The 18,303-nt window shown below is 42.9% G+C and overlaps 1 protein-coding gene across 7 annotated transcripts in view; it reads left to right on the top strand.

Moving 5' to 3' along the window:
• Nucleotides 1-18,303, top strand: part of Mapkap1 (MAPK associated protein 1) — a 224,137-nt gene that overhangs the window by 160,582 nt on the left and 45,252 nt on the right. For 6 of the 7 annotated variants that reach the window (XM_050161674.1, XM_050161675.1, XM_050161679.1 and 3 more), the window contains one exon: nucleotides 2,480-2,587. The exons of the other annotated variant lie outside the window; for it this stretch is intronic. In XM_050161674.1, the coding sequence (XP_050017631.1) occupies nucleotides 2,480-2,587 (108 nt within the window). The remainder of the gene's footprint in view (nucleotides 1-2,479; nucleotides 2,588-18,303) is intronic. 7 annotated transcript variants of the gene reach the window in all.

Here is an 18,303-nt window from a genome sequence, read left to right as displayed (position 1 = left end):
CATTTTGAATTTATATAAACCACAAGTTAAGTGATCCTGAACCAGATTGATCTACAAATCTACAAAAATTTCTATTTACGAGGTGAGCTGTGGCCTCTCTAATTGGCTGGCAGTTTTTAGTTTGCAGGAAGAGGAAAGGCTCAAGGCTCAGGAGTGATAAATCCAAAAGGACCTTGGGCCTTACTCCACTCTTGTTACTTCTTACCTAGTGATCTTGGGGGTTTCTTCATGGGGGTCCTGTCTGTGACATGGGCTGCCGAGGCTACCTGCAGGATACATGATGATTCTAATAGAAAGGTCTGAACAAAGACATTTCAGAGTGTGGTAGGGAGTCGGTTTTAGGACAAGGGGCCCTTAACTTCCCTGACTTCCCTGGAAGTTGCAGAGACGGGAAATTTTAAAGAATTCCTGAAATTCCCTCTGTGGCATCCAGGCCCTAGTTCCCAGTGGACAGGAAAGGAGGGCAGGCATACAGGCCAGCTGCCAGTGCACAGGTTGATTTAGGATGAAACTGTGTAAATGGCCCTGTTTCAATTGAAATTATTGCCTGTGAAAGGCTCTTCGCAGCTCTGCAGTGTGTCGTAATTACAGCAGTCTCAGGAAAAATGACGTAGTAAGAAATTGGAAAATTCTTAGGTAAGTGCAACATTTTAAGTTAAAAAAAATAGCCTTTGTTATGTAGAAATTTGAAAAATACAGGAAAACATAAAGGAAAAATAAAGTCGTACATAATCCCATTATTACAATGTAACTACAGTTCACTTTTTAGAAACAGCTTTCTTATCCCTGCACTTTCATATGCATTTTTATAACAATAATTATCCTATAAAAATTGTGCCTTAGGGTTTGTTTTGTAAAATAACATGCTATAAACATGTTTTGTAATATTGAATATCTTAGAATTACTTTTATTATCTCTGAAATACTCAACAATATTTTATTTAGTAGGCTCTTTGTTATCAAATCTAAGTTGTTCCCAAATTTTGAGTGTCCTGAAACTATTGGATATTAGAATCTTGGGTTGGGGATTGATTTTAGGACCTCCATGGGCTCCTGAGTCTGCAGGTGCTCAGGCCCCTCTGTCCATGGTGTAGTGTTTGCATAGCATGCTCTCTAACAGACTCTGACTCTGGAGTCTGTGAAGTGCTTGGCACAGTGCAGTCTGGGTAGTTGCTCTATGGATGATGAGGAATGATGGGCAATATTAAGTGTGCTGTATACACAACTTTGCCCAAGTGTTTTTAGTCTGCAGTGGTTAAGTCCACACAATGTAGATATAGGGGACTGATGGTTATAATTAATCTTTGTACCCAGATCCCACTATAAATTTATGGAAATTGATGCATGGCTCTGACATGTTGCTTCTGGGGTGTTGGGAATAGAGAGGCCTAGATTTTTCTGGGAACCCTGCACTGCCTCTGCTGCCATCCTCAGCTCTCTCATACCTCCTTGTATCTGGCCAAACATGAGAGTTTCCTGTGCCTCTCACCTTTCCAATAACCATGAGCAAATTACAGGCACAGTTTTGAATCTGACAGAACAGCATTGCTATTTAGGTTGACAAAGAAATAATGAATAAATGTATAAAATGTCCTGCTGCCTTTTTAGATCTGCCATAACCCTTAGCTATAATGAGATGGGGAGAGTTCTTGGTTGTGAAATACTGCACCCATGTCTCTAATGTTTCCACAGATGTCTTAATAAAAGCATAAACTAAAAAGGAAAAACAGCTGATAGGTAGCTTCTACCTTTTCATTACCAAACCCAAAGCCTGGGATCAACTCTGTATATTTTGTGTTTTCATTTCTTTGACTTCTTAAGCTATCATAGAGTTCTACACATACCTTATTTCTGATTGTAATTGATCAGTGTGCTATGATTATTAAAAAGTACCTTGGCAACAGGGCCTTGTGTGAAATCAATGATTCCTAACCCAGTAGGTGTGTGTGTGTGTGTGTGTGTGTGTGTGTGTGTGTGTGTGTGTGTGTGTGTGTGTGTGTGTGTGTGTGTGTGTGTGTGTGTGTGTTTGAGGCAGGGTCTCTCTACACAACCCTAGACCCACCTGGCCTCAGACTCACAGAGACCCACCTGCCTCTGCCTCCCAAGTGCTGGACTTAAAGGTGTGTGTTACCGTGCCAGCTCTGAGTCAGTGTTTTATTCACATCATTTTTGTCTTCATCATACTTGTTGAGGTATAAAGTCCAGAAACAGGTCCAGAGAGGATGATAACCTGTTCCATATCAGAGAAACGGGGCAGTCTTTTGTGCCTCCAGTTCATTCTCACTCAGACCTCTTACCTAGTGTGATAAGAACTAAGGACGGGGTGAGAGAAGCCAGTTTCTGGTCGTGGGTAGTTACACCCTTGAGTCAGACATTATCGTTTTCATTTGGCTTTCCCTGATGAGTGGTAGGTCATTTCTGAGTGTTACATTCACCATTTCAGACTTCCTCCCCTCCTCCTGCCCCTTTGATCTTCTAGGCCCTCAGTACCGCCTGGAGAAGCAGAGTGAGCCTAACGTCGCAGTGGACCTGGAGAGCACGCTGGAGAGCCAGAACGCCTGGGAGTTCTGCCTGGTCCGCGAGAACAGTACGTTGACTGCCTCGCTCTGTGCTGCTTCGTCTGTTGCAAACATACTTAGGAGTGACGTGGTTGACCATACTTTCTGGCCTGGTGTCCCTAAGCAGATAAAAAGTGACCACAGCTCTCACTAGAAGTGTGTCCCAAAGCAGAATGATAGATTCTGTGCTATCTGGTAGTCTGCATCCTGTTTAGCACTTAGTGATTAATATTTTCTCTTGAACTACGTTTTCCTCATTTTGGAACAACCCTGGAAACAGCTTAGAAACAAGAGGCTCTTTCTCAGGCAAAGGCTCTTTTGTATATACAGCAACTGGCCTTGTCAGTGTCAACTGCTTAACATCATGTTTTAGAAAAATTTAAACACTTGAATATTCTCAGCAAAGGCGTCATAGTGACTCCAAGTGACACATTGAGATCTGGATTTCTTCCCTTCCAGTCTCCAGAGTTTCTGAGTTGGGAAGTTTTGTTCCCCAAACAGAAGGAGATAATCTGCCCACAGCCACTCATGCTCCAGAGCTGTTTCTTCTGCCTGGAGTGCTCTTCCCGTCTTTTCTTGCTAGCTCATCCATGTCCATGTCTCAGTTTAAACGTCACATCTGCAGAGATGGTCCTATCACCCAAACCTGGTTCATTCCTCATCTGGCACCCCAGGAGCTATCTCAGAGTATTCTGGTTTTTTCTTCATGGCATATATTGCTGTTATTAATTTTGCCTAGTAACTGGCTAATATCTACCTCCCCCACTGGTTCATAAGTCTGCAAGGGCATTCCTGAGCCGTGCTAGTTGTCCCTCATTAGCTCAGCAGCCTGCTAAAGACTACACACTACAGAAGCTCAGGAGAGATAGACTGAATGAGTGAGTAAGTAAAAGGCCTTTAGTCCTGCCGCTGACTCTTAGCAGACTGGACTACTGCTCCTTCACCTTGGCTGCCTCTGGGACAGCATGCACACATTGGCCAGGAAGGAGAGATGTGGCTTTCAGAGCAATTTCTCAGATAAAGGTTGATGGCCTCACCATCTGTAGGTGGTTATAAGAATCCTATGTAAAAACATAGAAAATTAAAAATCAGTAATGCCTAAATGGTCTAAAGACACTTAGATAAGTAATAAATATTCATAAATGTGTGTTCTCTCAAGAATCTAATATACAAGTATTTTTAGGCAAAATTTGATGTTCTCCCCTTATCAAATAAAGCAGGTATTTCAGAAGTATTCCTTCTGGACTGGGCATGGTGGTGTGCAGCTGTTATCAGGGCATAGGAGGCTGAGGCAAGAGAGTCAGAAGTTCAAGGTCATCATCAGCTGCTTAAGTTTAAGGCTAACCTAAGGTACGTAAGGCAGTGTCTCAACTAAAATAAGCAATAAATAAATCCTCGTGGGTAGGGGAGATCTGAGGATGCTGGTGACAACAGTGGAATCTATTGAAGATACTAGCTGGATATATAAGAGGACTAAGAATTGTTTACACAAGATTTCCACTTTGGGGAATCTACCCTGAGAAAAGACCTAAAATGCAACAAATTTTTATGTATATTATGGTTTTTACAGTGTTGTTTCTGCCTCCAACTAGGAAAGTCATAGCTTAAGTTCTATCCCTGTATTGGGGATTTATGCAGCTTCTTAGTATACTGACTAAGAACAATAACATTAGCCTGGAAATCAAAAAAGGAAGAGAAAATTGGTATGCATTTGGAAATTGAGAATTAAGCTTCTGATCCTGTGTGTGAAAAAATTAATAATAATAATAATAATAGACATTAGAAAATACAGGGGTATTAAGCTATCACTATAGCTTAGTGATAAAGTGCTCGCCTAGCATGTGTGAAAACTTGGGGTCAATTCTTAGTAGCACACAACAAACAAAACAAGAAAATGTATTGATAGAATAATGAAACTATTAAAAGTTGTAGATATGGCTACAGCAACATGTAAGGAAGTGTTGCAGCCTTCCAGTTTATGTATTACAAAAGAAAAGTAATGAACTGAGCATTCAGCTATTCAGCAAAAAAAAAAAAAAAAAAGTAGAAAAATAGAGAAGAAAGCCTAAGAGACCAAAAGAAAGAGGCAACAAAGATCAGAAATTACTGAGCTAGAAAACTCAGAAACAACAAAAGGACTCATAAAATCAGTAAACCTCTTTTGAAATGGGTTAAAGTCAAGGAAAGAAAATAGCAGAGAAACATAGGTAGTAACAGACAGAAAAAGGAGACTCACGACAGATCCCATAATCATTACCCATATAGCACAGAGGGTGTCTGTGTGCATGTAAGTTTACACATGTGTGAGTTTCCTTGCCTGTACAGATGCGTGGGAAACCATCATCTGCAGTCACTCTCCCTGAACCTGGCATTTGCTGCTTTGATTGTCTGGCCATCAGGGTCCAGGGATTTTTCTGTCTCTGGGCCTTTGCATAGCTGGTACTTTACCCTCTAAGCCATCTCCCCAGCCCATACAAGAGGATTGTGAAAACCTCCACTGCAAAAAAAAAAAAAAAAAAAAAAAAAAAAAAAATGTAGATGAAAAGAATGAAGTTCTGGGGAAAAAAATCAACATCAAATCAAAATTGGCACAAGAAGAAATGGGAATGTTCTGGTCAATTTTGAAAATTTGAATTAATGATTGAAAACATCCCACAGAGAGAGCCCAAGCAAGTCATGGTGGGACACTTGAGAATCAAGAGGCCCACTCGCATGTGCTGCCCCAGAGAGGTGGCCCTGGAGCTGATGGAAGACATGAGGCAAGCATAACCCTGGTACAACCCCAGTAAGGATGACACAAGACCGAAACATTCCACACCAGTCTTAGAGAGATCCTAAAATCCCAGCAGATTGGTAACATGCCAAGTCCAACATTTGATTAGTAGAATTGCATCTCATTGCCAAGTGGGTTTACTCTAGAATGCAAAATTGGTGATTTGCTGAGTAATGGTAAAAGAAGAAAAAAATGTAGGTACAGAATTTTATTTATCTTTTTACTTACTATTTCTGCCGTTAAAAGTTGTGTTTAGGGGCTAGAGAGATGGCTCAGCAGATAAGAGTGCTTGTTGCTCATGCTAAGGACCAGGATTTGGTTTCTAACACTTACATCTGGCACCCCACAACAGCCTGTAACTCCAGATCCTGTCCTCTTTGAGCACCTGCACACACTTGTTGGTGTACATATATACACCTGTACACATATGTTCATGCACGCATAAATACACACAATAAGTAAATAGGTTATGTCTGGCAAGTTTGGTGATGAGAGCAGTCATGTTGCTAACACCGGAGGGAAGAAATGCACTGTGGTCCTACGGCTGCATTCCTTTGATGAAATGCACTGTGGTCCTACGGCTGCATTCCTTTGATGAAATGCACTGTGGTGGGCTGGAGAGATGGCTCAGAGGTTAAGAGCATTGCCTGCTCTTCCAAAGGTCCTGAGTTCAATTCCCAGCAACCACATGGTGGCTCACAACCATCTGTAATGAGGTCTGGTGCCCTCTTCTGGCCTGCAGGCACACATAGACAGAATATTGTATACATAATAAATAAATAAATAAATATTTTTTTTAAAAAAAAGAAATGCACTGTGGTCCTACGGCTGCATTCCTTTGATGAAATGCACCGTGGTCCTACGGCTGCATTCCTTTGATGAAATGCACCGTGGTCCTACGGCTGCATTCCTTTGATGAAATGCACCATGGTCCTACTGCTGCATTCCTTTGATGAAATGCACCGTGGTCCTACGGCTGCATTCCTTTGATGAGAGCAAAGCTAGCGATGCAGCAGTAGAGAAGGAGTGAGCTCAAAATAGCTATCTCTGCTGGATGCAATTCCAGGTCATTCATTTTCCTTCTCTTGGTTCATGCTTACACATTCTAGAATTTCTAAAAGAAGAAAAGGTGAACGTGACATAAAGGCAAACTCTCATGGTCAGAGACTTATAGTAAGCACGTCTTAGTGTGACATTTCCTGTGGCACTCCTGCAATAACTCATAGCCCCATGCTACAGAGTGCCACAGGAAGAGCTACACAGCTGTCCCTTGCTGCCCTTTACCTGATAATTGCTTTCCTTCTCCATTGTTCCTGTCATTCTTTAAGATTCTCTTGAACATACTTGGACAAGTGATTGACCAGCAGGAACCTCATCTAGGATTCTGTTTCATAATGTTGGCCTCCCAGTAAGTCACAAATAAGGGAGTGTGCTTACTTATTAGTATCTTGGTGACTTTTTTGGATATGTTCACACTTTTAGTTATAAAAAGTTTTTTTTTCTTCTTTAGGAAACCAAAGTGTACGAATTAAGCTTCACTTCTTTCTTCTTCTCCCAGAGATGACAGGCATCTGTCTCTCCAGGGCTGGTCTGTGCACATTCACATGTACATGAGCAGTTGTGTGCACATGCATGCACACATACACATCCATGTTTATGTTTCTTCCTTAAAAAACACAAATGAAGACTTGCTGCATTGTTATTCTATCATCTTAATGATTCACTGTGTGTTATTCTGTATTGATTCACATATTCTACATGTAAATTTTATGTTCCTAAACTGCTGCTATTACTCTATAGTTTATATGATACAGATAGCTTTTGTTTTTAAGGAAAAGCCCCGGGTCTCTGTGATAAGAAGGAAAAAAAATGTAAGGATTAGTGAATGAAGCTTTGGCATCTAGGCCCTAGCTCATACTCCACAGCTAAGCAAGAACAGTCTCCAACTGTGCCGCCTTTTGAACCACTCTCCCCAAGACTTTGCCATTTGTTCCAGTTCTGGTGTTATGAGTCAAAACTGCTTGGAATGAAAGAAACCCCCACCACTGTGTTTACAAATGTTATCATTATAGGCAGAAAACAGTCAGAATGCATTGGACTATTGTGACTTAGCTGTATAAAATAGGTGCAAATTATGAAAAGCAATTTATTATTTTCATAGAAAAATGTTTAAAAGACTAACTATAGAGATCCCAACTAATAACCATATATTATTGTCTACTGGCCATCTACTAAGAAGTTCAATCAATACAATGTTTCAAATTTTTTTTTCACTCCCTCACTGTTTTTGGATTGTTTGGTCAGGCACACTACCCTTCCAAGAACCATGTTCAAAGGCAGCCAAGTGGAGTTTATGCATTACAGCACACATTGGAGAATGTGTTGTCCATGGCTTCCTGTCCATGCCGCATACTACTCTGAGAGCACCATCGTTTCACTGAAGCTGGGGGCAATTCAGCTGCCTCCATGGTGCTCACAGCAGGAGTTAGTGTGCTCACATAGAAGGTTCTTAGGATAATACCTGGTGTATAATTATCCATCAGGGAGTGTTGGCTTTAACTAGGAAATAATGGTAGCACTGCCTCTGTGCCTGGTAGAGCTTTGGGCACAAGTGTGTTGGTCTGGAACCATGGAGCTGTCAGAGCCTTTACCAAGATGGAGAGAGATGGAATTGAGGACCAAGAGAAATTACAGGCAGAGTACTTTCTGCTGTCCCAGAATGAGGTTCACTTTATAAGTCACATCATTGGATTGAAAAAGCTGTAATGTAGATAGCAGCCTTTCAGTTTTCCTTCAGAGGGGTGGGCCATGACATTTTTTAAAGCAACCATACCCAATAGTGTTTTAAAGTCGTTTATTAAGGCCTATTGTTACAGGCTCTTGTATTGAACTCACATTTTCTCCTACAGACATTACTCTCATGGTGAGATGACTACCAAAGCTAGCCAGATAGTAGCATAGCACCAAAACCTGAAGTCTACCCTCTGTTTCCAAAGCCCACTCTTACCTGAAGTTCGGATCATGAGAAAGGTTGTGCTGATTGTCCTTGTCCTCTGTGAGAGAGAAGCTTGCACATGAACTGGTGTGACAAGTTTCTGCCTAGGGACTGAGAGCTCACATTTGTGCTTGGATCTCGGCCTAAATAAGAATGTGACAAGCCAGAGCCCTTGAGCTTTCCAGTTTGGATCTGTGTCTCATGATCTACTGCATCCTTCAGCCAACTTTCTGCTCAAAGCTGGAGGCAAACCAGACAAAAGCAGCAAGTACATTCCGAGGAGGAGGTAGCAGTAAACTCCTGTTCTTATTCAAGCTTCCATATCAATCCTGACACCACACTGAGCTTCAGTTTTTTTCTTCTGCCAAATGTAGAACCTGGGTGACCTTTCACACTGATCAAATGTGGGTCACCCATCTAGGGCCTTAAAAGAAAGAGACAGCTTCTTCCTTGGCTTTGAGATAGGAACTGTGAAATTCCTTATCATTGGGGCAAAATGTACCCAAGATTAGCCTGACTTTAAGGACTGCCTGGAAACTGCCAGGTACTGTCTCTCTTTATCTCTCACTAGGCTACTATCATAATAGTTCAGCATGATGCTTAAAGGATTGTCACTAGAACAGGTAGACCTTAGGTGAAGTACTTGCAACCCCTGATATTGGGTACATCATGCATGGCACCTCTCCAAGACCCAGTTTCCTGTGGAGGTAGAATCTGCTTGGAGCATCTTGTGAAGATGGAGTGAGATAGGAACATAATTGTAACCACCTTTTAGGAAAGTGTGGTCATGTTCTTTTATAGAGGAGGAAACTGAGGCTATCGAAAGGGAAGTGTTTTGCTAATGTTTTATGAATACTAATGAGGAGCCTGGGAAAGAAAACTGTCTTTTTTCATTAAATCTACTGTAAGACTGAACCTAGTTCCTTTGCTTCCTTAATAAAGGTGCTATGGAGAGAGGTATCAGGGGCTCTAGTTCAATGTCTTTCAAAGGAGATGCATAGAATGCTTACAACCTTCCATCATTTCAGTTCCTTCCTGAACTTGGCTTCCTTTATTTAAGGTCACACTACAAAGGCTGCATAGTTCCCCAAATAGACTGGGTGGAACAGATGATCTGCAGGGCCAGAGGGATCTCATTTAGTTGCCCCTTAAAGACCCAGGAGAGCGCCACGCTAATCTCCTCACTTAGGAGGCAGAGGCAGGTGAATCTATGAGTTTGAGGCCAGCCTGGTCTGCAGAGTGAGTTCCAGGGTAGCCAGGCTACAGAGAGAAATTCTGTCTCAGAAAACCAAAACAAACAAACAAACAAGCAAACAGGAAAGCAACTCTTCAAAGCCTACTTGGGACCCCTGGCTACCGCTTCCTGGGTTTGGAGTCCCTCTCCTTCTTCCTCTTGAATTACACTTAGTGGATTTGTCTGCTGCAAGCTAGACTGCAGCCCCTCTCACCCTGGACAGTGACCATATCTTAATACCCTGTCTCTCCTTGTCTGCCTAGACTCGACTCCTTCCCCTTGAAGGGTGTGTACCTACCTCCTGCACCCCTCCCTGATGCCCTCACTCTGCTGCTGAGGAAGCCATGTCTTCACAGTCTCCATGCTTAGACTTGACTTTCCCTCCCAAAAAGAGAAAGATTCCCAAATGGAATGGAAGAGTGCTGCCCTCTTCCATGTGTTTTGTGAAGTTTCTTCACAGCAGGCCCATTTCTCCTTTGGTTTGTTCTCAGCCAGGCCTGGAGACTCCCTGGTGGTTCCTCTCTGCTCATGGAGGCTTGGCTTTCTTCTGTTACAAATTACTGATCTCACCAGTTTCTATCATGTTCATTGAATGAAGGCTTTAAGGCTCTTTTATTAGACCACAGCACTACTTGTCAAATACAAAGGAAAATGTGATCATGCAAATAAACTCTGTTTACAAGGAGCAGTGACTTGTGACACTCATGGTCCATATTTCAGGCTGAATTATTGCCGAAAGGCAGTTGCTTGTCTGGCTTAGAGGTAGGTGCTCTCTGTAAGGATTTTCTACTTGATGTTGCATATCAACTTCTTGCACACTAACAGAATTTAAATGCAGTGGAAGTGTTACCACAGAGTTTCTGTATCCACCTCTTGCTGTTTGTTAATGGGCTGGTTGGCCATGTGTATGGGAAAAAAGGTGAGGTGTTTGGCATCGCTTTGTCGCTTGGGCAAGTTCTTCTCTGTGAGCTTCATTTTTCATGTGATGAATGTGATGGTGATCCCGCCCTTTGGGGGTGTTGTGAGGTGTCAACCATAGAAGCAAGTAAATGACACTATATGTTAAAGCTCATAATAAACCACAGTGCACCATCCAAGGGGCCATTAACAAAATTCCTGTGCCTCCGAGCTCTCCCAGTCACAAGCTGCTCTGAGCTTCTGTGACCTTGTCCATGGTAGTCCTCCCAGTAGCCTCTGACACTTTCACAGTCTCTTTGGGCAAAGGAAGAGTGGACCCCTAGGGCTAAGAACTGTGCAGACCTGGATAGGAAACAAACCTGTGCCCTGTCCACAGGGACTTTTTTAGTAATGAAAGCACCCATTGTGCTATGTGGGCTGAGAACTTCCACATGAATTGACTTTTTCCTGCCCCTCCTTTCTGAAAAGTCCCCCCCCTTCATTTTATCATTAGGTAGTAATTAGTATTCAAGGGAAATTGGTCTTAATATATTAAAATTGGTTAAGTGCATTTAGACCTGTACCACAGCCAATGTCTTATTGGAAAATGTAATTGGGGACTCTGTGTATGTAATTAATTGAATTACAATTAAGAACTTTCATTAAGCGATACACTGGTACATTAGAGCAGTAAGGAAACATGTTTGACGAGCTGCAGACCCTGTCTGGGCTGTAAGTGAGGGCACAAAGCCTTGCACTCTTCCATTTGGCTCCTGGCCTCAGAATGTGCCCTACTCCCCCAGTCATGGTTTTAGTAATGCATCAGGTGACATTCCTGCAGTGATTAGATGGGAGCTGGGTTTCTTCCAGCATTATACTCTGTCTCTTGATTTTGGACCTCAGTGTTAGTCAGATTTTCTAGTCCTTAGGTATTCTGCTATATAAATTGTCCAGTGTTAGGATCCCTGGGGGGAGGGGGGGGAGCACATTACTTTCCCTGAGTTCTGAGCAGAAGCAAAGACACATTGGAGGAAGGAGTGATAGGGATTTTGCCAGCCTAACTTGCAAGTAAACCCATCATGAGACCTGTGTCCCACCTTGCAAATGGTCACACTCCAGCTCTTAAGGATGGTTGTGTTCACTTTGAATGTGTGTTTGTTCACTTGTTCTTTATATACTGACATTGGATCAACGACAACTACAGGGTTGAAGAGGACCCAGCAAAACACAAGTCCCAATATACTGGAGAGGTGAGGGTCAGTGAAAAGCAGAGAAAAGACACTGACCCAGTGTGCCCACAGCAGGAGGGGGAACAGATAAAGGGGCTCAGCAGCCCCAAGTCTGCCTTTTAGGTGCCAAGAGAAGGCTTGGGTTTAAGTGGCCGGTCAAAAGGAACGCAGTCTTGGTCAAGGTGTAGCCTGCCCATCACTGGTCCTTCATATCTCAGCTCGGTTCTCTCCAGCAAGGTGTTTTGATAAAGAAGCCTCGTTCTCATGTGAATGAGAAGGGGGCATCTGTCCTGTGAGGTTTTGCTCTTCTTGTAACTCAGAGTGACTAAAGTAATTCGCTTCTGTTCCTTCCATCAAAAATCTGTACAAAGCGAAGGCAGAGATGCCAGGCTAGCATGTGCTTTTGCTACCTAGTGGGCCCAGGTGAAGAGTGGGTGCTTTTATTTAGCAAAGGTGGCTTTTGAGTGACCGTTTTGAGAAGAATCAGCTTCTTTGAAAAAAGGGGAAAATTAGTTAAAACAATAGGTAAGCGAATGTTGTAAGCTAGATACCACCCATCTGAAGCCCCAAGACAGAAGTGTGTGGCACTGAGAGGACTACCCTGAACTGGGCATGGGTGCAGGGTGAGCTGAGGGCTGAGCAGGCTCCTTCTGTGATCTGTTCTCTCAGAAATTCTACAAACCTAAAACTGCTTCTTTCTGATCCCCTCATAAAGCAAGATTACCTTGATTTATTGAGGGAGAGCTGACATCTCTACGTGGGAAGTCCTCCAGCAGACTGACTCTGGCTCTAAGAGTTTAATCAATTAAGCACTGTGACAGCAAAGATTCCTGCTCAGGTTGTAGCATAGCCAATATCCTACTGTGTGATTTTGGTGGCTTTAAAGAGAATACTGCAGAGGGGCCTGTGTGTGTTATAGTATATCACCTATTGATCGTTTTTAGAGGCCAGCAAAAATGACTAGCAGCTGAAGGGAAGTGTTTAATAGAGGGGAAGCTTTGGGCTTATGGGACTTTGGGGACTTAAACGGCTTCTGGGGGGGGGGGAAAGTGATGAATGCAGAGCACTAAGGAAGAGGTTTTTCTCCATGACTCACTCAGGCTTCCAGTGTTGGGTCTGACTGGGAAGTCCCTGATTCCTTTGTTCCAGCAGGGCACTCGACACAGTTATGACCTGTGGCATTGTATAGCTCCAGCCCACTGAAGGAATCTTTACCCAAAACAGCTTGTGCAGTGGTTATACTGAGGATTCTATTCCTGGCTCCAGCTTTCCTGCCTCACTTTTTTTTTTCTCACTTGTTTGGGGATGTTATCACCTGACCTAAAAAGACTTTGGGAAATGGAAGATGATCACATGTCCATAATACTGAACATACAGCATCTGGCATAGTACATACAGTACACGACCAGTAAATGGCAGGCTGAATCCCTGTTCTCAGTGCACCCTCTCTTTTGAAGGGTCTGGATGCTGTGGTGAGCATGGTGAGTTGTGTAGACCCAGGTCAACTCAGCTTCTGCTGACCACAAAACTTCTTCGATCATGACTTATGGTTGCACAGTTCTGGCGGCTTTGGGTGGACATTTACTGAGTGACAAACAGTATGCCATATAGAGTGGAATTTCCGTGCTGGTAGGGTGTGCCTCTCCACGAGGAGACCACAGATATGTATGTGGAATAGTCTCAACGAGAGTTGTCCCCAGAGAACTGCAGGTTACAAGAGAGAAACCAAGGACAGTTCTGTTAAACTAGACTTTGAAGCATAAACATTTTGAAAAAGAAAGGATGCCCTGGCCAGATGGTACAATCTGAGCAGAGACCAACTTGTCTAAAGCAGGGGGTGGGTAGTGAACAGGATTGCAAGACTTTGAGATAGCATGGTGGGGGCCATAGTTTGTTTTCCCTTCTCCAGTCGGTTCTCTGTGCAGCAGTGTTTTTCTGTGTGACAGAACTCCCTGCCTTTAGACTCTCTCTCCTCTCCTGCCCCTGTCCTTCTCCCCTTTCACCTCTTCCCCTTCTCCCTCTCTTCTCTAGCCAAAGGCAAGCACTCGCTCTTTTCTAAAGAGTCCCTTACTCTGTGTACTTCCTTGTTTTCTCATCTTTTTTCTCAGAATTCCTACTCCTTTCTCATCACCCAAGAACCCTTCGTCCTTAGTCCCTTCACTGGGCTAATGGCATCTACTCTGTGGTGTTGTTTGTGGGTTGGAATGAACAGGCCGTCAGGGTTGTGTCATGAGAACCTGAAAGGTGAGGATGTAGCAGAGGACATTTGCCTTCTGGTTGGGTTCTAGGGATTTTTACAGGAAATTGAAGTTGCTTTAGCTTACACTAGACTAGGCCTGTTAGTCTTGGTGTGAGACCCACTGAGCCAGGGGGTGAACTTGAAAGTCCTGTGTAGCTTGCTCTGTGGATACAGGAAAAATGCCAATAGCGTACAATGAGTTCATCTGAGCTTTGACTTAATGACTAGTGCCTACTTGTTTGAAAGAAAGCCATGTGCCTCTAAATGTTTCCCTCGGTGCCTATAAAATCATGTGTATGAAATACTCTTTGAAGTGGGGAATTGTAGTTAGCCTTGGTTCTCAGCACTGAGAGCAAACTGTTCCTCTTGGAATATGTGTGTAGACGTTTTCAGCTGAGCTTGCTGTCAGGGTGCAGCACGTTCACACAGGCCTGACTCCACCTCTGTGTCCTATCATGGTGTCCAAATGGGCACCAAGGACAGGAAGGGCATATTCATCCACAAAGTCAGCAGCTCTCAAACTTTTTCTGTTGGAACCCCTTTATACAGTTAAAAGTTAGTGAGGTGGGACTGGGGGTAAAACTTGGAATCAGATCAGATGTTTAGTTCATTCAGGACCTCGGATTCAATCCCCAGCACCAAAAAGGAGGGAGACTGTTTGTCATTGTGTATTATCTTGATTTGAGAACTTTTGTTTTCTATATAATTTCGGGGAGAACAATGTGACTTAGGCTGGCCTGTAACTCTCAGTCCTCCTGTTCCAGGCCCCTAAATACTGTCATTATAAGTGTACGTACAACCTGGTTAATAAAAATACATTGACAACTACAAAAAATGTATTGTCTATTTCTAGAAATAGAAACAGAAATTTGTGTTTATTAAGTCATTAGAGTAGATCAGTTAGCAATAAACATTTTTGTGAGAAAATAACCAGATTTTCTTTGAAATTTTAATGAGAAGAGTAGCACTGATATACTTTCTCTTGTCCCCACCCACTCCTATCCCACCCACAGCCCCCAGCTAGCCCAGACTGACCTGAACTTTTTGTATTGATCTTGACCTCCGTGTACTAGGATTACAGGTGTGTACTTCCATGCCTAGTGTATGCAGTGCTGGGGTGTCCTGGTTTTTGTGTGCCCAGGGCCTTGCACATGCTTAGCCACCTGAGCTGGAGCTCAGTCCTGTTGTATGTTTTTGCACATTTCTGTTTGGCTAATAGAATATTCTAGGTCTTCATATCTGCTTCTGTACTCAGTTCGTTACAATATATGTTTGGGTTGTAGTATAGGAAGAAAATTTGTCTTGACACAGATACATTATTGAAACAGAGGAGAGAATTTCCGTACCCTTTTCACATAATCGTTGGTATTAATTTTCATTTATATCAAAATTCAAGTGATAGTTTCCTAAAGGTTAATTGCAACGTGAAATCAGAACTCCTTATTACGACGTGCACTTGTAAGGGAATAAGGGTAAAAGGCAAAAGATGTTTTACTGTTACTATGAAAACAGTATAGGACCTTGGGGCCTGAGAGGAGCTTGGAGGTAGATGTGCCCACCACTGGCCCAGACCTAGACTTTGAGGATCTCTGAGTTTGAATTCACTGTTCTAGCCACATTTTCTTGTCCTGGGGCCAAGGGGGTGGGCATGCAGATAGATGTAGGAACAGCTTTTAGCACAGCCTGAGAGGAGGGGAAGAATGAAAATGGTAAAGAAACACACAGACTCCAGTGTCTGGTGATCCTATCCCACGTGTTGTAAATTCATAATGAGTCGCCGAAAGCTAGGGTGTTAATGTACATCTGGCTTTATAGCCATGGTCTGTCTTCACAGCACCCACTTTCTTCTTTACTGTAGGAACTAGGGTCGCCTTGGACTTGGTCCCATTATTGCTTCCTCTGCTTCCCTTTGTGTTTCTCACCCCAGCCTGAGTCAGGGAACAGACTCCATTCTGTGGTCCTCCTGATTTTCTTCCAGGGAATTAGTCTGCTTCCTCTAAGATTCTATGTTGTACCCAGACCCTTCCTAGGTGCACTCTTCCAGAGCCTTATTGTCAGTCCATCTGTGCTCCGGTGCTCAAGTCACTACTGAGACCCACCCCAGAGTGTGAGCTGTCACATTCAGCCTTGAGTTACTGCAACGTGAGCGTTTTGACACAATACATTATGGTAATGCACAGCACATAGAGACATTAACACTCCTGACTTTGACAGAGTATACTGTGAAGTCTTTGAAGACACCATTATAATTTATCTTGTCACTCATGAGGAGATCTGGTTCAGCTTTAATGTAGATGAACACAGTGTGGCTTTTGTCTTATTTAATTGCTTGTGACCTTTTTAATTGCTAATTTAACAAAATACTAAAGGGTTATATTTCAATTACATTAATGATTTAGGGAGGGTTTTTGTGTGTTTGTTTTTTTAGACATTCTGGTTCTCTCTACTTTTCACTTTGAGAACATAAAATGTCATCTTGAACAGAAGTAGGGTTTTACTGTGAAGTTGATAGTACAATAATGATTTCCATATGCAAATGACATAATACCAAGTATCTTGCATCTGTGGTTGGGTTCCACCTTCTCCAAGGTACAGACACGCAAGGTTTACACACTAATCCACTGCATTTTTCTGGTCAGTGCTTTGCTTCAGCTCACTTGAGATAAAGTGCCTACTGCAGATGCTGTTAATACACCGGGCTTGTCTACTGGTTCTGTTCCTTTGTGTTCTGTAGCTGGGTCATAAGTTCCTCCCAGTACTTCTCATACTCTGCACTGCTGGATGGGTGAGACAGACACATGTACACACAGGTAAACCCAACACTCAGTGGCACTCCTGGGCCCACCCGAAAACTGTCCGTGGGGCTCGGAGCTGCTGTTCCAGCAGCCAGAACACGAGGGAATGCAGGACAGCACCTACCTGTTCCCTTGATGCTGTGCCTTCCTGATCTTAAGAGCCAGCATGCCCCTGACAGGGGCCATGACTTAGAACTCACTCAAGCATCAGGAAACCTAAGTCCTCAATGGGTTGTGAATTTACCCTGGCAGAGAGTAGAAGGTCAATGTGTGAAGCATTAGTGTTGAACCAGCTCCAGCTATGAAAGCCTAAAATTAATAGAAGGAAATTGATAAGCCTTGCTGGTTATTCCATAGCTTAAGACCCTGACTAAAATCCTATCGTCTCATCTGCCCATTATTAACATTTCAGCAAAATATAAAGTTTTCATTAATCTCCCACAGTAAAGTTAGTCATGAAAACTGGCACTTGTTTGAGCTTTTAGGACACATTAGCTGGTGTATTAAACAGAACGTGTCCTTCTTCAGCAGCTTCTGCAAGAAACTAAATCAATTTTCAGCCGTATTTATGCACCACTTTATCTAAAAGCATCTGAATTATCATTTACAGCTAAGATGCTTTATTAGCAGCTGGCATTGAAATTGCTCAGTAAAAAATTGTATGTCACGTGTAGTAATTTTTAAATTGGTTTTAATCCAACATCATAAAATGTAAAAATCTTAAGTATGGGGTTTTGTTGTTGTTGTTTTATTTTAGTAATTGGCATTTTAACATAATAAGCTATTACTCTTTCCAAATCAAATACCTGCAATGTTTAGAAAATAGCAATTAGTTACAGTTCCAGAAGCTGTAGAATTCAAGGCTAAGGTCTATCTAATGTGGTGTTCTCAGTGGGAAAAAAAAAAAAAAAAAAAAAAAAAAAAAAAAAAAATGAGTTGGGCCTTTGTATTTTTTTAATTTTTTTTTTTTTATTGAGAAAAGGAAAAAAAAAAGTTTCCGCCTCCTCCCAGCCTCCCATTTCCCTCCCCCTCCCTCTCCAGTCCAAAGAGCAGTCAGGGTTCCCTGCCCTGTGGAAAGTCCAAGGTCCTTCCTCCTCCGTCCATGTCTAGGAAGGTGAACATCCAAACTGGCTAGGCTCCCACCAAGCCGGAACATGAAGTAGGATCCAAACCCCGTGCCATTGTCCTTGGCTTCTCATCAGTCCTCATTGTTCGCCATGATTAGAGAGTCTGGTTTTATCCCATGCTTTTTCAGTCACAGTCCAGCTGGCCTTGGTGAGCTCCCAATAGATCAGCCCCACTGTCTCAGTGGGTTGGTGCACCCCTCGTGGTCCTGACATCCTTGCTCGTGTTCTCCCTCCATCTGCTCCTCATTGGGACCTTGGGAGCTCAGTCCAGTGCTCCAGTGTGGGTCTCTGTCTCTATCTGAGACTTGGACCTAGAGTGGCTCCCAGGAGCCCAAGGCGATGTCCCCAGTTAGTCCCTTGGGAAGCTGAGGACAGAGAACCTGAACTGACCCTATCCTATAGCAATACTGACGAATATCTTTCATATCACCATAGAACCTTCATCTGGTGATGGAT

The sequence above is a fragment of the Alexandromys fortis genome, unplaced genomic scaffold (assembly GCF_014885135.2).
Source record: "Alexandromys fortis isolate MF-2015 unplaced genomic scaffold, M_Fortis_MF-2015_v1.1 scaffold_74, whole genome shotgun sequence".
NCBI lineage: Eukaryota > Metazoa > Chordata > Mammalia > Rodentia > Cricetidae > Alexandromys > Alexandromys fortis.
This window is presented reverse-complemented; position numbering and strand designations above follow the sequence as displayed.